Source organism: Crocuta crocuta, unplaced genomic scaffold, assembly GCF_008692635.1.
Source record: "Crocuta crocuta isolate KB4526 unplaced genomic scaffold, BGI_CrCroc_1.0 scaffold586, whole genome shotgun sequence".
Classification (NCBI taxonomy): Eukaryota; Metazoa; Chordata; class Mammalia; order Carnivora; family Hyaenidae; genus Crocuta; species Crocuta crocuta.
Genome location: NW_027532407.1, coordinates 2,877,322 through 2,900,765, shown reverse-complemented (window position 1 = coordinate 2,900,765; position 23,444 = coordinate 2,877,322). Strand labels below are relative to the sequence as shown.

General features: G+C 39.9%; 1 protein-coding gene across 1 annotated transcript in view; it reads left to right on the top strand.

Moving 5' to 3' along the window:
- The first annotated feature begins 6,489 nt into the window (after window positions 1–6,489).
- The window catches only part of CPB2 (carboxypeptidase B2), a 48,662-nt gene continuing 31,707 nt past the window's right edge, over window positions 6,490–23,444 (top strand). Inside the window, exons 1-3 of the mRNA XM_077778794.1 lie at window positions 6,490–6,563; window positions 19,775–19,850; window positions 22,277–22,401. Coding sequence (XP_077634920.1) covers window positions 6,490–6,563; window positions 19,775–19,850; window positions 22,277–22,401 — 275 coding nt within the window. The remainder of the gene's footprint in view (window positions 6,564–19,774; window positions 19,851–22,276; window positions 22,402–23,444) is intronic.

Below are 23,444 nucleotides of genomic sequence, written 5' to 3'. Positions count from 1 at the left end.
TTTTAAGTGTGTCCATGTCTTTCTATGGCTGGATAGCTCATTGCGTTTTATTGCTCCACACTAGCTTTTGTTTCTGTTTTGTTGATGTCTTGTTCTACATACCTTCTATTTTTAGCTTTTATAGGTTGTTCTCCTTTAGGTGTAAACATTAAAAAAAAATAAAAGTACAAAGTGACTACCTGCTACTGGGGAAGAGGCAAGAGATCTGGGAGCCTTTTCCTATGTAGCTGAAGGCTGAGGGCAGAGCAGGAGGAATGAGAGCTAATCTTGAGGCCATCAGACCCTGCGAAAGAGGATTTGCTCCTGTTCTTAAGTAATTTGAGACTGTGGTAAACAAAATGTACTGAAAATAACAGCAAAGCCCAAACCCAGCTCAAATGCAGCCTAGATTAACTCAATCCTTCACACTAGTGGCCTGAAGAAGAAGATATATGACCTATTCAGGGCATAAATACTATTTACATTAGTCTATTCTATTCTTTTGTACATAATATCTGACATTCAATAAAAAATGATAAGCAGGTGAAAAAAACAAGAACATGTGACCTAACTTTAAGAAAGGAAATATTTAGGAGCACCTGGGTGGCTCAGTCAGTTAAGCGTCTGACTCTTGATTTCAGCTCAGGTCATGATCTCATGGTTCATGAGATCGAGCCCCACATCAGCCAGCACAAAGCCTGCTTGGACTTCTCTCTCTCTCCCTCTCTCTCAGTCCCTCCCTAACTCATTCTCTCTCACTCTCCCTCAAAATAAATAAATAAACTTAAAGAAAGAGGAAATGGTTAAAAGAACCAGATGTAGAAATTGCCCACGACCAACATGGAGGAACAGCAGTGAAAAAAAAAATTTTTTTAAATGAATACAAGTGTCAGACATGGAAAACATGATATGGAAATGAAGAATTATTTTAATGGACTTACCAGCAAAGTGCAGTTAGCAGGGAATGAATAAGTGAACTTGATGCCAAATCAATAGAAAGTGTCCAAGCCAAAGCACAGGAGAAAAAAATAGTTAAGAAATAAAACATACCCCTGTGTTGGGCTCTGTGCTGATGGTGCAGAGCCTACTTGGGATTCTCTCTCCCTCTCTCTGCCCCTCCTCCACTCACACTGTCTCTGTCTCTCTCAAAATAAATAAATAAACTTAAGAAAAAAAATAAAACATAGAATTTTTCTAGTTATTATTGCTGTTTTAAAAAAAAATTTCTTCATCAGTGCCTGGGTGGCTCAGTTGATTAAGCACCCAACTCTTGATTTCAGCTTAGGTCATGATCTCATGGTTGTGAGATTGAGCCCCACAGTGGACTCCGTGCTGGACATTCGGCCTGCTTAAGATTCACTCTCTCTCTCCTTCTGTCTCCCTCCCTCTTTTTCTACCCCTCCCCTGCTCTCTCTCTCTTTCTCTCAAATAAATAAATAAATAAATAATAAATAAATAATAAATAAAGTGCATTTTTAAAAAATCACTGCAAAACTTAATGGTATAGGTGCACACTTCCACAGTCAATGGACTCTTTGCAAAAACATTGACAAAGTGATTCCACAGGGAAAAGAAAGTTTTTAGTAAATAGTGTTAGAATGACTGGGTGTCTATAAGGAGAATTAAACAGCCTCAAATTCTGCCTCATACCACACACAAAGGCTAATTTGAGATAGATTATAAGCCTAAAATGAAGGCCCAAACTAAAAAGCTTCAAGAATAGTTTCATGATCTTGAATTCATCAAAACCTTCTTAAACAAGACAGAGAACATACCAATAATCAAAGAAAAAATTGATAGATTGAATTCACCAAAATTAAAAATGTCTGTTCTTCAAAAGGCACCAATAAAAAGTGGCTGAGCTACCAAGTGGCAAAAAATATTCATAAAACGTATATCTGACAAAGAAACTGTATCCAAAGTACATAAAGAACTCCTATAAGTTATGATAAAAACAGAAACAATTGAATTTTCCAAAATGGTCAAAAGACTCTAACAGACACTGCCCAGAGGAAGATATATTCATAATACTTCTATCTGACAAAGGACTGATGTCCGGAATATAGGTAACCCCTACAAATCAGTAGTAACACAAATGGGCAAATGGGGCACTTAGGTGGCTCAGTCAGTTAAGCATTTGACTCTTGGCTTCAGCTCAGGTCATGATCTTGCAGCTTTCTGAGTTTGAGCCCTCCATCAGGCTCTGTACTGCCAGTGCAGAGCTTGCTTGGGATTCTCTCTCTCTCCCCCCCTCTCCTTCTGCCCCTCTCCCACCCGTGCTATCTCTGTCTCTCTAAAAATAAATAAATAAACTAACAAAAAAATTAGGCAAATGATTTGAACACACACACACACAGACACACACACAGAGCCCAGAAACAGAAAAAAATCTTAATGTCGTCAGTCATTATGAAGTGTAAATTAATATCAAAATTTCTTACCACCACACTCTTACTGGAATGGCTAAAATAAAAAACACTGCATCAGGTAACAAGGATGTGGATCAACTAGAACCCTAATATAGTGTCAGTGGGAGTATAAAATGATACAATCACTTTGGAAAAAGGCACAACAGTTGCTTTTAAAACTAAGTATCCCTATTACCTAGCAATTCAATTTCTTGATATTTACCCAAGAGAAATGAAAACATTTATCCACCAAAAAAGCAGCTCTGCTCTAGTCATAATAGCCCCAGACTGAAAATATCCCAGATGTCTATTAACAGGAGAATGGGTAAACAAATACTGTTATATTGCTCAATGATGAAAAGGAATGAATTTCTGGCACATATAGCAACATGAATGAGCAAAAGGAACCTGACACAAAAGAGTACATGCTATAAGCCATAGACTGAATGTTTGCGTCCTTCCTATCCTTCACACATATGTTGAAGCCTAATCCCCTATATGATGGTATTTGGATGGAGTCTTTGGGAGACGATTCAGTCGTAATGGTGGATCCCTTATGAATGGGATTACTGCACTTATAACAGAGATCCCAGAGAGCTCTATCATTTCATTTTCATTTTCTTTCTGCGACACAAGGACACAGCAAGAAGGCAGCCATCTAAGAACCAAGAAGTGGGTTCTCACCAGACACTGAATCTGTGCCCTGGTCTTGGACTTCCCACTTTCCGGAACTGTGAGAAATTAATGTTTTCATTTTGGCCAGTCAGTCTATGGTATTTTTGCTACAACACCTTGAACTGACTAGGACAATATATGATTCCATGAAGTTCTAAAACAAGCAAAATTAATCTCTGGTGATAAAATCAGAAGAGTGGCTGCTGGAGTAGAGGGGAAATTGATTGGGGGGAATATCAAAGAACTTCTGTAATGATAGAAATGTTCTATACCTTGATAGGGGTGTGGGTTACTCAAGCATATGTATTTGTCAAGATTAATCTAACCATACACTTAAGATCTGTGTATTTCAATGTATGTACTTCAGTTTAATATTTTTTTAAACATTTATTCATTTTTGAGAGACAGAGCCTGAGTGGGTGGAGGGGCAGAGAGAGAGGGAGAAATGGAATCTGAAGCAGACTCCAGGCTCTGAGCTGTCAGCACAGAGCCCCAAGTGGGGCTCAAACTTAGGAACTGCGAGATCATGACCTGAGCTGAAGTCGGACACTTAACCAACTGAGCTACCCAGGCGCCCCTATGTACTTCCATTTTCAAAAGATAGTGCCCACTGCTCCCTAGGACTGATTTATAAGTATCTGCTGGTCTATAAGAGACAGAGGAGTAACTAAGCCAGTAACTAAGTTAAGTCATCCTGGCTGATGATTGGAGCTTTGAAAGGCATGATACTATCACGGTGTGGAAACTCCAAAAACCAGTTTAAGATAATGTTCTGGATTGGAAACCCAGGGGCTACTTGGTGGTGTGTGCAGAATGGAGAGAAGTGAGCACAGAAGGAGAAAGACAGGAAAGGAAAACAAAAGACTTAAAATGAGCCTGCAAACTAAGGTTCCAAATCACAGAAGAAATCAAATGCTAAGAGAGGTAGTCAACAAATACTCAGAGCATGAGATCATCTCAAATATAATCCTTTAAAGCAAGTCTAACACAGATGTTAAAATAAGTATTTGAAGGATTCTCAGCAAGAGTTCTGAAAGAAACATATCCATTAAAAATTAAAAACAAATGCTTTAAAATGATATTTTAAAATACTGATATAAAAGCAAATGGGTAAATGTGAAAAAAGCAATTGTAAAAGTTGGAAAAGATTTGTAAAGTTATTGAAATTAAAAACAAAAAAACATACAGCTCAATTGACTATGTAATCTAAACTAAACACAAAGAATGAATTTGTGCATTTGAAGGTAGTACTGAGAAGCTAACCCAGGGCTCTGCATACAGAGACACAGACTATGATTTTTAAAAACATGAAAAGACAGTTGCAAGACATGGAAGGCAGACCAAGAAACTCCAAAGGGAGCCCCTAAAGAGGACTAGCAGAGATACAATCACCAAAGAAATAATAAAATGGTTTTCCCAAACTGAAGAAATGTCTAAATCCTCAGATCAAAATTACATTCCATGTTCCTAGCTAGATAATAAAAAATAAATTCACATCTAGACAAGAGTAATGGATCTGAAAAGTATAAAAGATAAAGATAGTCCATAATTATTTAAAAGTCATCGAGTGGAAAGAACAGCTGATCTGCAGAGGAACAAGACCTGACAAGAAGTCAAAAGATGTTGGAAGATCTGTCATTCTAGAATATTACATTCAGCTCGATTAGTCTCTGAAGGTGAGGGCAGAATGAAGTTCTTGTCAGACATACAAAGTATAACGAACTCTACCACCAATAAATCTTCACTTCAACTAAAAGTTGCTTTTTGAAAGATTGCTTTAGTGAGAAGAAATGTAAACCTGGAGAGGAGACATAGGATACAAATAAATAGAGAACACAAAAACTGATAAAATTTGTCAGTAAATTTTAACTATTGACTGTTACTTTAAAGTTACTTTTTGTTTCAAAAAACAAGGTAAAAGTCCTTGGGTTAGTTTTTCCTCTTTCCCTTTCAAGTGTAGTTATGTTACTCATTGAAAGTATAATACAGTTTGGGGCTCTTGGGTGGCTCAGTTGGTTAAGCATCTGACTTAGGCCATCAGGCGGTCTGCCGTCAGTACAGATCCTGCTTTGGATCTTCCGTCCGCCTCTCTCTCTGCCCCTCCCCAATGCTCTCTGTCTCTCTCCCTCTCTCTCTCAAAATAAATAAACATTTTTAAAATGTCTTTTAAAAAACATTATTCAATTCATGTGTTTTCCTTGTATTTATTTACTTGTGAGTTTTGAGCAGGAGAAAAATTAACATGGTTCTAAAAATTCTGTAGTATTTTTGAATTCTGAAGTACTCAAAAATGTTTACTCAAAGAAGTGTTCTTTCTCCCATGTCTTCTTCCCTGTTCTTATTCTTTCATCTTTTCCACTCAGTTTTCTAACCTACCTGCTGTAGGTAACTATAAACTAATGGATTTCTGGTCTTTTCTTCCTGTGTATCTTTCTCTAAAAGGATCAGATACACTTGTGTATTCTTTTTCTTCTTCTTTCTCATACAAAAGATAGTTTCAGTGGAGATCACTTTTAATCCATTAAATACATTTTAATAGCTTTGATTCTCAGAGAGAGATGTTTGAAATCTTCATCCTTACCTTCTCAGAAGTCTACTGTTGGAATGTTGTTTTATTTTGCAAATTTGCCTGCCCTGACCTCAAGAACATTCAAATGCAAGGAACAGTGGGAATTTAGAGAATACCTGGGCCTCATCCACTTACAGAGGTAAGATGTGGCCTTAAACCAGACAAAATGTTCTGATGGTACCTTCAGAATGACATGTGATAGCTTTGATTTAGATAATGGCTCTTATGGTGACCTTTCCTAAATAAATATGAATTCAAAGCAATCTGATTTTTTTTTAATGCACAAAGAACTCTCTAGAACATAATATTCCTATTCTCTTACAGGGGGTGGGGGAGGGCCCATCACTTCATATGAACAAGGAAAAATCCCTTTAAATGGAGATTCTGTAATCCTCTATGCAAGTTCTCCTTCTCATCCTTTTAAGAGCCACAAATTTCAGAAACTCACCTTCTACGTCTTCATCTAAGTTGAAAATGTTGAAATGATAGAGACAAGGGAAGATCTCTTTAGTATTCCATGGGAGGCTTCCCTCAGCACAGGTTACCAGTCATTAGCCAATACTCCAGGGCCATGGTTCTTCAACAAGTCACACGTTTCTGCAACATTCCTATACTTTTTTTCTTGGCCTCATCTTCCCTGAGGAGTTAAATATTTTCTAGATGGTCTAAAGTAAGAACAACAACACTCATCATGCTTTATTTTTCGAGGGCGGAAATAGAAGCTAAGTCAATTGATCACAGGAATGAGAGGGAACATGCCATTATATTTTAACCAGTGTGTAAAGAAGACTCTTAGGTAACCAGGCATCCGGGCCCTTCTCTCCAAAGAATTTTGTTATTCAGCAAATTGCTGTTGGGATGAAGCTTTATAGCTTTGAAGTCCTTGTAGCCATCTTCCTCTTGTGTGAGCGGCATGTCTTCGCTTTTCAGAGGTAACCCAATAGAATCTTAGATGGTGGGGGGCCATTTTCCTTGCTTGTTTGCCCCCCATGGATTCCAGCCAGTGCACTAACCTGGGGAAGCAAAACATTAAAAGCTTGAAGGTCAGCTCTTTCTGAAACTCTCTGCGTTGCCCTGACAAATAGTACATTTCAGTGTAATAAGGATCTCACTAGATCCAGGGGCTTGTTTTCTTTGCTGGCTCTAGTCTTATTACCGAGAGAACGCTGGAGGACATGTATATTAAGTGACTAGGGAGATTAAAGAAATAGAAGCTTTTATAAAAAAAATTATTTTAACTCTAACACATCACATGATTTACATTTTCTGCCACCACATCCAAAATATATTAACTGGATAATTTGCATTAACTAGGAATAAAACAACTCTGGGTAGCTACAAATACTTTTACATGGAACGCGGCAAGGAGAAGAGGGTAAAGGTATGAAATATAAGGTTTCGGTTGAGCAAGGGATACGAAAGGAAGAATGGCTGTGTTATAGAGAGCACACATAGAGGCATATCTATTCTTATTTTGCTCAGTAGAGTGATTCCCTGGAGATTTTCTACTAAAATCACATAGCAGAACACAAATGAACCAGCACATATAACATGATGTATGACAAATAGTACCAAGTTATGTGTAATATTGTAATTTATTAACTAGTGAAATCATAAATTTTAAAGATTGATATTGTTTCCTTTGGAATTACCTTATTTTTCCCTCTTTGTTTTGCTTCTAAGATTCTTTCCTTCTCTAATTATCTTTGAGACAAATGTCTCTCCCCACTTGGGGAATGGTAGAGAGAGAAAGGACATGCCAGGGAAAGGGAAAATTGTACCAAAAATACTTTTCTAAGTCAGAAAGAGCTGCTGGACGGCATTTAAGAACACAGAGCTTGAGAGCCTGACACTGTTTGTACAGCATCACCGATCTAACTGTACCTGGTTGACTCTTTTTTGTTCAATATGATTATCAAGTGTCATGCAGCAAATTCCATCACCAAATAACGATTGTTATTGAACTGATATGGGAGTCAAATTGCCACAATAATTAGTGACTCATATCTCTATGTGTTATCAGTAAATCAGATGACTATAATTTCTAAGGTCCTTGCCAGGTCTAACTTGATGATTGGCTTTAATTAAAGGTAAGCGAGAAAGAAGGAGGAAAACTGATATCAATGTGTCCAGCTGGGTACTATAGACATTGGCATCGTCATCCACTGAGAGGAGAAAGGGAGGGGGACACACGGTTATCTGGCACCTGTGTTGCCTCATGCATTCGGCTCGGTAACGTAGAAATGTCACCTCAATAAGTGCCTACAATCCTACACCCTAGGAATCTTTTTTTTTAAATGTTTTATTTATTAATGAGAGAGAGAGAGCAGGGGAGGGTCAGAGAGAGAGGGAGACACAGAATCTGAAACAGGATCCAGGTTCTGAGCTGGCTGTCAGCAGAGCCCGATATGAGGNCTCTCCCCACTTGGGGAATGGTAGAGAGAGAAAGGACATGCCAGGGAAAGGGAAAATTGTACCAAAAATACTTTTCTAAGTCAGAAAGAGCTGCTGGACGGCATTTAAGAACACAGAGCTTGAGAGCCTGACACTGTTTGTACAGCATCACCGATCTAACTGTACCTGGTTGACTCTTTTTTGTTCAATATGATTATCAAGTGTCATGCAGCAAATTCCATCACCAAATAACGATTGTTATTGAACTGATATGGGAGTCAAATTGCCACAATAATTAGTGACTCATATCTCTATGTGTTATCAGTAAATCAGATGACTATAATTTCTAAGGTCCTTGCCAGGTCTAACTTGATGATTGGCTTTAATTAAAGGTAAGCGAGAAAGAAGGAGGAAAACTGATATCAATGTGTCCAGCTGGGTACTATAGACATTGGCATCGTCATCCACTGAGAGGAGAAAGGGAGGGGGACACACGGTTATCTGGCACCTGTGTTGCCTCATGCATTCGGCTCGGTAACGTAGAAATGTCACCTCAATAAGTGCCTACAATCCTACACCCTAGGAATCTTTTTTTTTAAATGTTTTATTTATTAATGAGAGAGAGAGAGCAGGGGAGGGTCAGAGAGAGAGGGAGACACAGAATCTGAAACAGGATCCAGGTTCTGAGCTGGCTGTCAGCAGAGCCCGATATGAGGCTCGAACCCACAAACCGTGAGATCATGGCCTGATCTGAAGTCGAATGCTTAACTGACTGAGCCACCCAGGTTCCCCCCTAGGAATCTTTGTGGTAACATCTTACAGAGAAGGAAACTGAGCCCTAGGAAGGGTAAATCAAAGAGTAAAGTGTAGAGTTTGGATTCAGACTCACATTCTCACATCAACTCATTTCACTGTGTCGGACTACCTCTAAAAAATCTAGAAATTAGGAAGAGAGCTAATTTGACGGAGGTCAGATTTAATCACGGTGAGTTTGGGGCTAGAAGTCCAGTATCATGGTCCTGACCTCGGTGGGTGAGTGGTGATGCCATGCTAGCCCCTTGGCAGCATCCTCAGGGCCAGGCCAGCTGCTGTGGAGCTTGGTGGGCTCACCTGAATGCTACCATTTGGATCATATCATGAACTGAATCCTACATAAGACAATCATTAACGAGCTACTCCAAAAGCTTTCCCATGTCGCTTCAAAATGAGAAAGCATATAACAGCTTGGTGGAACTAAATATTATGCAAATAAAGGACTTACACAAAAAAATATAGTGAAGAAATGAATGAGAAAATTCCTTCATGCATGGCTCTTCTTACAAAATTTTCTTCAGCATATACTTTGGTGTCTGATGGATACTTACATGAAGAGAGGAATAAGAATATGATTATATTTTAACCGATCACATGGTACTGAAAATATTTTAATCCTTTGCCTATACTGTGGTGGTACCTTTGTACTGGGGCACAGCCGCAGCTTTGTGGGTGGATGCATATCTGATTCCTCCCTCCCAGCCCTCCACCAGAAAAACATTCCAAACTCTTCTTTCCATGAGTAAAAATAAGTTCATTTGTTTGTTTTTACCAACTGCTTCTGAGCGCTGCTTTTCCATGAACAGCCTATTACTGAAGCTAAAAGGGAAATCTAATTTCATTCAGGGTGAGAGATATTGATGAATTTTTTCTGGGGGCGAGAATACAACCCCTTCTAAAAAGAGCTAACGACCTGGCTCTTCCCTAAAGCTGGTCTTTGCTACTGTTTTCTTGTCGTGATCATTTTCCTAATAACGCTTTGTATTCAGGCAATCTCTTACTGGCTGATTTGGAGGTGCATTTTGATACATCTCATCAGTGAAACGCACCCCCCCCCCAAGGAGAACCAAAAAAAGTTTTCAAGACATAAATGCAATATGCCAGAGAGAAAGGCAGGCAAGCAAACAAATAAAAACCAAAACAGGTCTCTGTAGTCACTTATTGTTAAAGGCCAAACACTGTAAAGGGCAAAAATGAAATCCTAGCAAGAACCTCGTAAACAGAGACATTAATTGTGTTGTGCTCTGATAACTTAAGTGCAGCCTGTCAGTGGAGGCTATTTATTTGAAACAGAGAAGAGGGGTAAGTACAAAGAAAAGAAGAACGAATCGGAGAGTGGAGGATGGTTGAGGAGAGAGGGCTTCTGAATTATTAATAGACCATAGGACTTGTTCCTTCTGTCGACTTCATACACTATCTGCCACCTGGAGACCAGTTTATTCTCTTTCCCTTGGTTCTCCCTGATATATTATTTTCATCTTAAGGAACAGGGCACTGTTGGCCTTGAAAAGCTGCAATGCATAAAACAAAATTGTAGCCTTGAGCTATGTTCCACTGTTCAGGGTGGCTTCCCTGCTTTTCAAATTCAAACATAATCTTTCAGAACTAGGGCAAATGTGAACCTTCTCCTTCTAAACCATAGCAAGGGACAGAGCTTGATGAAAATCATCATATTCCTAGAGGGGAAGCAACAGAGGAAATGTTGTCTAGTATTAAAGGCTCGGGATCTGGAGACAGCCCCAGAGCTGCGACTTATAAGTTACCCGGCCTTGGACAATTTACTCATCCTGTTTGAGCGCTGGTTTATTTTTTGCATAAAATGACCTGTGATTTCACTGTGCTTACACTTTTCATTCTATATTCAGTGCAAGATTGCTTTGTTTTAAATTTTCAAATGGTTATTAGTTAAATCCTGTAACTGTATCACTTCAGAGATGCAATCAAAACATGTCTATGTTTTCGTGTCCCTTTGCCCCGTTACATTCCATGTGGTGGAGTAATCTTTCTCTGCCCCTGCATGGAAAGTGTGCAGATTCTGGCTTTTTAGTCTGCTCTTAAGTAACTGATAATTTTGGGGTCGTGTTAACATGCAGACAATCTCAATTTAGAGACTAGGATATTGGATCCATTCAAGGTATTATACAAATGTCAGTCTTTAAAGGAAAACAACCCTTCACCCCTCTCCATACATACAACTGACTTTTTCTCATTAATCCTTTTCTTGGGCTTTAACTTCTTCAGAACTTTTAAGATTCCTTCTCTGAGGAATTTTCCAGACCAGAGGTAGATGCATCTCTTACTAGGTGTCCATTTGTGACTCCATGTTTCACCCCTAGGAAACGTGCGTTCATTCCCAGGTTCTTGCCCTGTGGGCGACACTATCAGACACTCAGCTTCTGAGTTATAACTAAGCACCATGAAGGGTTTCTTCTTTTGGTTTTAATTACTATCCAACCAACTGGAGACCAGCCACATGCAGGTTTAGCTTCCTTGGGAGCAAGCCAGGCACCTTGTGTCTCTAAACTTGAGGGAAAGTGTCCAGACTCTACCATTACCTTTTGGAAGCCCTCCCTACTAGGTGGAGATGAAGGAAGTAACCCCCCCAAACTTCATCCCTTTGGGAGAAGGGGTACTGACCAAACTGTGACAACTTGCTCCAGAAAAATATTTTCACCCTCTTCTCTCTTTCTCCACCCAGACTGCTTTTCATAGCTTCTTTCTGATGAAGTAAGGGGGCATAGAGTCAGGAAACTGATTTTCAGAACTTGTGTACATTCTCCATAAGGTGACCTGACGGACCCTCATCCCGTTCCCTGATCCTATTGTGCTCGCACGTTCGCCAAAGAGATGGAGACAGGAAGAGTCTAGCTCACCATAGCTGGAACTTGGATACACCAATATATTTTATGGTATATTTTACCCCCGTAATGTTAGTCTTCCACTTTTCCCAGTTTACTTTTCTGCATTTTCTTAAAATTTTTCTCCTTAAGAAAGAGACCCATTGGGATAACACATTTTTTTACCTTTACATTTTCTTTTTCTTTCTCTTTCTGTTGACTAACTTGGATCAAATACATTAGAAAAATGCCCTTATCTTCTAGTCAACACAGCACTTTCCTTATGTGGATTTGAAATTCAGCCTGTTTGAATAATGGAGAGCTCATAGCTTTGTAAGGCATCCCATTTCATTGTTAGCTTCACTCGTTAGGAAGTTCACTCTCAAATTATTGTAATTTATTTACATGAATCTTCACTTCTTTGTAATTCATATCAACAGTGCTTTGAGTTTTTCACTCTTTAGCTCAAATCCCCCAAATGGGGCCCAATCACCATGTAAATAAGGGCCATAATCCTGACCCCAGGTTTTAAGACCTTTGATTCAGGTCAGGTCCCATCCTGCCCATTCATCCTGGTTCTGCTTCCTGTTACATCCCAATATAAGCCCATATTCTTGCCCATGTGGATTATTGGTCGTTCCATGAGCTCTGATTTTTCCTTCTTACACATCAACACTTATACCATTTCATCTCCAATTCATTTGCCTAACTTCTACCTACCTCAGTCATCTGGCATCACTTCCCTTTCATTTACAAGATCCTGCTCATCTCAGAAGTCCAACTCAGAGTGTCTCCATTCTCTGACGACCTCAGCCCCAAATAACTTTTGACTTTGTATTGTTGTAACAGAGAATGCAAACTCATAGAGCACTTACATGGTTTATGCCACACATTAGATGTTTGTATCTGTTGTGGATTTGTTTCCCGAGAAAGCAGTCTCTGAGATAGAGATTTTGCATGTATGAAGTTTACTGGAAAGTGATCTTGGGACCAACATTTGTGCAGGAATGAAAGAAACAGAACTGAATAGAGAAGGAATTGAACTGTGACACAGTCACACAAAAGGCCTGGGAGCCCTGAAGATTAGTTGTCTTGCAGAGCTGTCTCCGATTGGGGCAAAGGGTATATGCCTCTATAACCCATACTTATTAGCAGAATGTGGACTGTACTTGAGAGAGAGCATGACTTTGGCACATGGCCTTCTTCAGTCAAGGAAAAGTCCTGGAAAGGGACTCGAGTGACAGCTGGAAACACTTGTGGAAGCTGGGAAAATGAGAATTATTTCCTGGATGGGGACTGGGGCAGCACAACATGGCATGTCCTACAGTCTAGCTCTTGTGCCATTCAGACCAATCTACTTCAGAAATAAGCTTTGAGAGCAGCTCCTCTGGGATTCTGGTTGCTTTCTTCCCCTGGAGGCAAGATATGAGAAGCACATTAGTGGGATGAACTACAGCCCATCACAGCTACATCTAGTCCTGAGACAATAAGCAATACTCATCATTTTCCTTTTCTACAATCCATTCTGTTTTCCCTTCAGCAGCACCTACTGGTGTCCAGGTGACTTACCTGGTGAGATAACCCAGACCCTTGACCTTCAAGAGTCTGAGCCTCCAATCACCATGCTGTCTTGAGCCATGGCTGTTGTACTTGTCCATATACATCAAAGTTGGAGAAGGGAGTATTACAGAATGCTTAAGTTTATCACGTGCATACCAAATGTACTCTTTCCTGCCAGCCTGACTGTGTGAATGCAGCCCTCAATATCCTCCTGATGATCAAAGTCACTTACACCTTCCAGGATAACTCTCCTCCTTCCTGGTGATCTTTTGGGACAAGGAGACTGAAATGACTGGGTAGCAGAAACAGCTGTCAGTTTAATAAGACTCTTGCCATGACCCTTGTGGGGTCTCTGGTAACCAGAACTTTTAGATTTGCAGAGCTGTATTTATAGATTTATAGAGTACAAATACTCCAAATTCACCTGGAATGATGGTAAAGAAACCCACTTCAACTTGGTTCCTGGAACCATGTATTCTATCTTGTGGAGACACCACACTGTATAATGATTATTTATTTAAAATATATACTGCATCCTAGAGGATGTTGTATCTTTCCAAGCTGGCACCTCAGCTAATCTATTCTAATGGCTGTATGAGGCTGACAGCTTCTGGGTGGTGTGGTATGTGAAATGCCAGGTGGATCCCACAGTAATGTGCCCATTCTGCACACCCCTTGTTATAAAATGGATCCCCTAATTGGTTACAGTATTAGGTGAGATCCTGTATCAATCAAACACTATGTAAGTCCTTGTATGGTAACATTAGCTGTGGCCTTGCAGGTAGAAGAGACAAATCAAGACTCAGAGCAGAAGGGGACCAAAGTAGGCAATTTCTCACCAAGTGGTCGCTTGATCTCTTTGAGGTATAGTGCTGACTAAAGGGCTTGATTTTGGCTTCTGTTGCTGACAAGTTGGACATTTGGCAACAACAGTTGCCCTATCAATCTTGGTGAGTAGGAACTCATCCCACAGGGCCAGGCATAGCTTCTTCCCTGCCATCATGGCTATTCTGTTCAAGTGCCCTTTGTGCCAGCACTGGGGTGACTGTTGACAGAGGCTAGCTGACATCAACTGCCCACTTATTTTGTTTACATAGTTATTTAGTGCCTATTGTTTTGTGGGTGCTCCATGTTAGGTGTTGTAATGTGCTACAAAGATTGTACTTTCTTCCCACTTCCATAGACCTCCAAGAAGCAGATAGCAACATGGGATTAGACATACAAGAGATGTATTGAGAAAAATACTTGAGAGGAAAAAAGTGAGAAGGGGATAAGAAGAGGCTTTAGGGGGTTGTGTGAGACTACAGTGTAGGTTTACCTCTGTGGAGGAGAAAGAGAAGGAAGGAAAGCAGAACACAGAAGGTCTTAGATCATAGTGCACTTCTAAGAAAGTTTTTGCAAAGTTGATAAGACCATCCNAAGGAGGTTGTTTCCTGCTTTCTCCTCTAGGGTGTTGATAGTTTCCTGTCTCACGTTCAGGTCCTTTATCCATTTTGAGTTGATTTTTGTGCATGGTGTGAGAAAATGATCTAGTTTCATTCTTCTGCATGTTGCTGGATAAGACCATTCTTGATCTAATGTCATCCATCAGAAGAGCCTTCATCTTTCAGTAATGAGCCTGCCTTAGTATCTCCACCATGCTCAGTTATTAGCTGGAAGCAGCCTGTGAAAACTATGGATTTAGCACTAACATAAGGACAGATTTCAAGCACAACAACTGGGACTTCCATCAATTACATATATTACTATTGGTGATCGTAGAGGTGTGTTCTCATGGCTACTACACTCCTCCATTCACTGGTCATAAGGGACATCCACATGTGGCATGTGTCAATATGAGTTGAGTGTGAAGTACCAGTGTAACAGTAGGGGATGACACAGGGGTCTGGGCCACCTGCTCATGCACCTCATTTGTGTCTTCGCATCTTACCTGTGTCTGATCCCAGATGAACCGCTCACTTTTGTCTTATGGTGGATTGGTGGTGGGCCCACCCGACCTCATGACATGAGAGCTATATTAGTTTCCTATTGCTACAGTAACAAATTAGGGTCTTCAAACAACACAAATTTATTATCTTAGCTTCCTGTAGTTTAGAAATTAAAAGTGGGTCTCAATGGGCTGAAATCAAGGTGTCAGCCACCATTGTGTTCTTCTCATGAGGTTCTGAGGGGGCAAATCTGCCTCTTTGCTCTTTCCAGTTCATAGAGGCCATCCTCATTCCTTGGCTTGTGGCCCCTGCTTTTATCTTCAAAGCCAGCAAAGGCAGATTGAGTCCTTTTTGCAGTGAATTACCCTGACCACTTCTTAAGCCAAATCTTCTTCTGCCTCACTTTCTGTCACCCCTCTCCACTTTTGAGGATCTTTGAAAAATCATTGGGTTTACCCAGATAATCTAACATAATCACCCCATCTCAAAATACTGAACTATATATGTGAAGTCATTTTTACCATGTAAGGCTCACAGGTTCTAGGGACTAGGACATGGACATTTTAGGGGGGGCCATCATTCTGCCTACCAGAGTGCGTATGACAGCACACAGGTCATGATGCATGAGACTGAGGCATTCCATTTATACCAGGGCCCAGTAGTATGTCAGGAACTATTTTCTTTTGAAAAGTGTGTAATTCTCCTTTGCAGATGTCATGGCCATGCTGTAGGCGTCTATGTTCTGATCCTTCTGTTGGGACAGGCCAAAACCTCTAAAGGGCATCTTTTCCCACCACGGATGCCCCTATTCCTTTATAAGGTCTCACAGGCCATGTGGCCCAGGTGGCAGGGCTTCTTACACCCCAGCCTGAAACGTTCTGCTCAGAGCTTCTCAGCCACAAAGATGATAGTCTTTCATGTTACCCGAGAAATGGGTTGAAATAGTTATTTCCAAGTGAGGTATATCCAGAACCTGAGACTTACCAGGAATTATGCTCCTTTCTTTATCAGGAGCAGTGTAAGATGTGTGCTTTATTTGGGAGGGAGTTTCCTAGCCTATCCCAGATCACTAGACCTTTAAAATTTCCCTACTATGACTCAGAGTTACCTGAGCACATTGCCATAAGTTTCTTTGGAAAGGGATAGAAGAAGTCATGGTCATATACCTTTTCTATGCCATTGCAGGGTCTTTCCCTGTGGGGACTCAACTCTCCACTTCAGGCAAGAGATTCTGCAGCTGAGAACTGGTCTACATCTGGAAACTAGGCAATGGATTGTGACTCTTGATTGGAATAGCTGCCCTTAGCTTCTCTCATATTCATCTTTGATTTATTTTGATTGTAATGATTGAGCAATACTTTTGTTGACTGCCATTTCATTTATCTTGCTCCTGAGAACTCTATGTTCTCTTAACTAACTCTTATAGATTTCCGTGGGTCATGTCCTTCTGGCTGCCACCCTGACCTTGCTGTTCATTAAAATAATTGGGCCCAACTTGTCAAGGGTGGTTAAACACTGCCACCTGGCTTCTATTGTATAACCATTCCATCACCCCCATTGTTATTGGGGAGCTCAGCTCTGTAATGTCATCTCTTACTGTCAGCTCTCAGGATCTACTTCCACTTCATACCCTTTTTTAAAAAAACTTATTTTAATGTTTATCTACTTTTGAAAAAGTGGGAGGAGAGAGGGGAAGAGAGAGGGAGACACAGAATCCAAAGTAGGCTCTAGGCTCTGAGCTGTCAGCACAGAGCCCAATGTGGGGCTTGAAACCATGAGACATGAGGTCATGACCTGGGCTAAGGTCGGACATTTAACTGACTGAGCCACCCAGGTGCCCCCTCTCATACCCTCTTAACTAGTAGCTAGGGTTAAGTCATGACATAATCCAGCTTTGGAAGTGCTGAGTGTGTTAAGAAAGGAAAGGGACTATACCCCTAGAGAGGTGTGCTCGCCCATGACACAGCATTTGCCATTTCAGTTAGGTCCTTGGAAGGTGGTGCTAATTGCTGATAGAACGGTTTTTTGAAAGCTTGGAGAAAACAATGGCCTGCATTTAGTGAACTGGTAATGTCAGGGCTATTATGGCAGATGGTGAAAGAAAAGATTAAAAAAAAAAATCCCTGAACAAGATGTGCCAGGTTAGAAAACCCACCATACTCCCCTGTTGGGCTCAGAGCACCTTCGAAAATAATAAGGAATATGCTAGCAAAACGGTGGCTTTTTCACAGAATAGCTTCTTAATAGTTTTTTTCCCTGATTAATTAAGAGTTATTTTTTGTGAATAAATAATCTGGAAAGACATAAAATTGGGGAGAAAAACACTGAGATTTCATCCCCTTTAGTAAACATCATTAACATTTTGGTGATCATCCTTTCACATGTTTCTTTGTATATTTATATACACCCTTGTGACTACAGAGACCCTTATTTTTTGAGAGAGAGAGTGTATGAGTGAGTGAGAGGGACAGGTGCAGAGAGAGAGAATCTTAGTCAGTCTCCATGCTCAACATGGAGCTCAACACGGGGCTCAGACTCAATCCAATGACCCTGGGATCATGACCCAAGTCGAAATCAAGAGTGGGATGCTCAACTGGCTGAGCCACCCAGGTACCTGTCTTTTAAAAAACAATCTTTTTTCCTCTCCCCACTTCCCTCACCTACCCGACCCTTCAATTGCCATTCTTCACCACCCAAATCAATGTTAACTCTGTGCTATTTCTTCGTTCATCAGTTTTCTCCTGCTTTTGACACAGGTAATTTTCCTTTTTCTAATTTATTTATTTTTCACAAAAATGGGATAATATTTTATAGACTTCTCCACATCTTGCTTCTCTCTCTTAGTACATCATGTAAATCCCCCTAAGGTAAATCTAACCCCTTCTTTATAATGGTTACGAAACATTCTACAATGTACAGACACCACCAGCATTCAACAGTTCTCTTACTGACAAGCCTTCACGTGGTTTCTGTTACTGACAAGCCTTCATGTGGTTTCCGGTTTTTGTTACTATGAATGATCCTGCAGTACCTGCCCTTGAACATATTTCCTTAAGCACTGGTTGAATAGTTTAATGCTAAAACTGTACCAGGGACTGACACAAAATTTCCTAGTCTACTTATTTCTGTGAGCCAGTCTTTCCTGCTTCTGAAAACCAAGTCTCCATAGGCTTATTTCCAGAATTTAAAATCTTTCAATCAGGCTTTCTAAAATTAAACCATCTTCCACCCTGCTATCAAAATTATTCTTATGAATCACAAGTCAAGTGATGTCTTTTCCTAATTCTTAATTGCCTACAACATAAAGACCGGGTTTCTCAGCATGTGTTCAAAATTTTCTCTAGAGAAGGACTAAAATAAGTTTTCAAACTCATTTCTATTTTGCTACTATCCTATCCTACACTTGGAAACAATGAACAGCTTGCTATTTCCCCAACTGTGCGCTTTTGTCTCCTGCCATAGTGCCTTTCCATACTCTAACTTACCCAGTTATCACTTCCATGAAGCCTTTGCTAATAATGACAAGCAGAAGTTGTCATAATCTCTTTTGTATTTCCAGAGCTCTTGTTACATGTTTTTTTCTTAATTTCATAGAATAGTACAAATTATTTCTCAAACTTTTTGTACTAGTTTATATTTTCACCAGTAGTGGGAATGATTTCCTAAAGCTCCTCCACCTTGCTAACACTGGATGCTGTCTGACTTTTAAATTTTTCCCATTGAGTGGTTGTGAAATGGAATCTTCTTACAACTTATTGTAAACATCTTGTTTCTTCATCTTTTTTCTCTTTATGATGTATTTTTATCCATCATTTTCTTCTAGGTTTGTGCTTTATTGTGTGGTAAGAGCTCTTGCTCAATGTCTATGAAATAAAAGTGTGTATACCCCCAAGAAATAGCAATTCACTTGTAGACAAATTCCAGCCCATATAGATTCTTCAGCACAGAGGATAACGATGAATGTACAATGTTGAGTGAAAAAAATAAGATACAGAAGGTTACATATAGCATGCCATTTTTATAGGGTTACATTAAGCAAATCTAAGGATGTTTTAAGAATCTACACATTCAAGAATTCATCATGTGTTTAAGAATCCATACTATAGAGAAAAAGCAAGGGAATGAGCAAAGTGAAAATTAAGGGTAGTGGATACCTTTGGGGATGTGGTAGGGAAGCAGAGTGGGGAGGAACCCACAAGAAGCTTCAAGGACACCAATAACGTTGGATTTCTTAAGTGACATAATGGGTTCCCAGGCATTCATTTTATTATGTAATAAGCTAGAGTTAGCATAAATATACCGTATGCATCAAATATTAAATTTTTAAAATTAAAACTCATGCACATACACACACACACACGAGAAGAAAGAAGTAGGTACTCTGCAGACGGAGTCCCATTCAAGAGAACTATTGATTTAGCAGTTGCTTTGGAGCAGAAAGAATGAGACAGTGTATGTTCTCTTTTTAACACTGAGTCTGTAACAAGATCCTCTTTTCTTTTAATATTTAGAATTTTTTTTCGTTTTTACAATTACCTAGAGGATTATTTAAAAATAAATCTCATTTTAATTTTTTAATTTAACATCAAAATTCTTTTCATTCTTTTCCAGTGGCCAGGTTTTATCAGCTCTTCCTAGAACCTCCAGGCAAGTTCAGATTGTGCAAAATCTTACTTCAACATATGAGGTAATTTTCCGCTCATTTATCTTTACATCTAAGCCTTGAATAACACTGGTTTGAACTGCGTGGATCCACTTACATACAGATATGTGAGAAAAACAGTATAGTACTGCAAATGTATTTTTCTTATGATTTTCTTAATAGCATTTTATTTTTCCTAGTTTACTTTATTATAAAAATGCAGTATATTCAGGTACCTGGGTGGTTCAGTCACTTAAGGGTAGACACTTGATTTCGGCTCAGGTCATGATCTCATGGTTTGGTTCATGAGATTGAGCCCCACGTTGGGTTCTGTGTTTATAGCATAGTGCCTGCTTGGGATTCTCTCTCTCTCTCTGTCCCTTCCCTGCTTGCACTTTCTCTGTCTCTCAAAATAAATAATAGTTTATTATTATTAAACAGTTTATTATTTAATTAAAATATCTCAAACTTAAAAAATTAAAATACTGTATATAATATGTACAACATATAAAATATGTGTTCATCAACTGTTTATGTTATCAGTAAGCTTCCACTTAACAGTGGGCTATTAGTGGTTAAGTTTGGGGGAGCTCAAAGTTATACGCAGATTTTCAACTGCAGGGGAATAAGTAGCCCTAATCTCCATATTCTTCAAGGATCAACTGTGTATTGGCTTCATTGTGTCTAAATTTTGTGCACCATGTTCTCTCATATGTTGTCTGACTTATGGCTGGCATAAACCCCTCTTCTTACAGCTTTCTCCCACTTCCCATAATCATAATGATTTTGCTGGTTGCTAAAATCAAAAACTTTTTCATTTGTGCTATTGGCTTTTCAGACAATTTCATCATAATAGTCCATTGGGAGTGAAAGTGTATACTTACAAAGATGTTATGATAACAGAAGTCCAAGAGAACTTTGCTTATAAAACAACGGTTCTTAAAAGGAGTAGGCAGCAGAACTACAAAGGAACACTTAAAAAATTTTTTTGAACATGTATTTATTTTTGAGAGAGAGAAAGACAGAGTGTGAGCAGGGGAGGGGCAGAGAGAGACACACACAAACAGAATCCGAAGCAGGCTCCAGGCTCTGAGCTGTCAGCACAGAGCCCGAAGCGGGGCTTGAACTTGTGAACCACGAGATCATGATCTGAGCCAAAGTTGGACGTTTAGCCAACCGAGCCACCCAGGCGCCCCTAGAAGGGAACATTCATTAAAATCTTCATGCCTGGGACCCATCTCCCCAGAATGCCTCAGGTGTAGAAAGCTGACAAGAGTTACCAAATGTCACGGCAGAAAATTGATGGCCCCATGTTTGTCAGGGAAGGTTCTCCAAGAAGCAGACATCAAAACCAGATTACAGATGCCAGAGACATACTAAGGGGAATGCTTGTGAATGACCAAGAGGAGGAAGCCAGAGATAGCAGAGGGCACTTTCAGACTATGATGCAGCTCTGATACGTGTGCAGAAATGAAGACCCTCTGGACTACAGGGCAGGTCTGATGAAGGTCTGGCTAGATCAGTGGTCAGTCCTTAAGCCAAGGCCACCTGGAAGATGAAACGCATATCTCGCAGGAATGGTCCTGCAAGAATTTGCCCTCAGTGCTCAGTCCGTGGCTGCCTGCAGCCCCGGGGCAGCACGGCACCAGGCTTGGGTGGATCAAGAGGGGCAGTGGCTGGGAAGGTCATTCAACTATGCTCGTCTCAACAGAAGAACGAGTGGTACGTTTTCATGGCCACCACACCATGGACAGAGGACATACCTCCAGAGGAAGCCTCAGAAATTTAGAATTTTAGTTCTTAACCTGCCACTTCCTACGTGTATGATTTTAGACAAGCTGGCTGTGAGCCATTAATTTCTTCATTATTTCCACAATGGAAATAGTAACATCCATCTTGCCTGTATCAAAGTATAATTATAATGGTCAAAGGAAATGGGTAAGAACATGCTTGAAAAAAGTGCAGTTAAATTAAAAAAAAATGTCAATACTATTAAAAGTCATTGCCCAAAGCCCATAATTAGTTTTAAAAAAAGGAGTATCGATCTGATAACAATATCAAAAACATGGAATTTTTACTAAAGAAAATTCGCACTTATCAACAATCTAGAACTTTCTTTCTAGACAGAATTTCATTTCTCCTTTAAACATCTGACATACACATCCAGCTTTAGAGTGGGGTCATAAGTATATTCATTCACTCATTCATTCTTTTCATTCTTGTCTCACCAAATATTTATTGAGTGCCTTGTATGTTCCAGGGCCTTTCTAGCAGCTGGGGTCACAGAGAAGATTAAGACAAGCTCCCTGCAAAATAAATGTTTACACTGCCACATGTGTGAATAGGGACCAGCGGCTAGCAAATGTCTGTTTCGTTTCTCCTATCGACACACGTTTATGGCTTTAGCACAGATGAGAAAGATGTGAACAACTGTTTTTATTTTTATCAATTTTCCCTCTTGAAAAATGCAGATTGTTCTCTGGCAGCCAGTAACAGCTGAATTTATTGAGAAGAAGAAAGAAGTCCATTTTTTTGTGAATGCCTCTGATGTAAACAACGTGAAAGCACATTTACATGACCATGCAATTCCGTTCAGGTAGGCATCATTCAGTATTCATTGAGTCGCCATTATAAGCACCTATGATGCATTTTACTGGTAGGCAGTATAATTGCTTTGTGGAAAAACAAACACTTGCACTGAACATGGTAACATGGAAATGTCTGAAGTGGACCTGTGATGAAGTTCAAGTGGCCAGCTCTGCGACCTTGGACAAGTGGTTTAACCTCTCATGACATTTTCTTACCAGAAAATGGCTCTGACTCAGTGATCTGGGGGAAGCTCTTAGGGTTCTTCCTTGTTCCTTCCTTTTTGTACTTCCTCTGCTCTGTGCCTAGACCTGGGGAGCAAAATTGTCGTTCACTTTAGCAGGTTTTGTGGTATCTCTTGAAAAAGCAGCTGCTGAAGGGGGCTTCTACTTCTTTCCTTGCTTCACAAGGTCAGTGAACATTCCTGAATGTCTGGCCTTAAACTAAGCATTGTATCAGAGGCAGTTTCTGTTCGGACACCGTGCCCACTTCCTCTTGGATACTCCTGTGTATCCCGTGTTCCATACTGTGTCTGCCGTTCAAGAGCCAGCTTTCCACCTGCTACCCTAGCACTTCCTGGAGACCATGCTCTCTTCCGCTTATCAATAGGCAGCCTTTGGATAATACACTATGATGATTATTAATAATATGTTATGGGTGTTTACTGCCTTCCAGGAACTGTGCTGGGCCTTTCTCCACACTGCTTCATTTAATTCTTATTTACCTCTGTGAGATAGATACTATCCTCATTATGCAGATATGAAGAAAATGTTTCATATGCACAAAGGAATTTCTCGAGATCATGGCACATAGAACATAACAAAGCTAAGAGTTGAGCTCAGACTTTTCTGATGTCAAAGCCTTGGTTTTTATCCGCTGATCCTAAAAAAAAAAAAAGGGAAAAATAACACTAAAATGAGAGCTAACTTTCAAACTATTCATCCCAGGTGATGAAATAGCTCAATTGGCCTAGTTAACAGTGTGGCACTGCTCAAGAGAATTAAACAAGATGCCTTTCTAGTACCTTCTCTTTCCCTGTGCTTCTATTTCTCT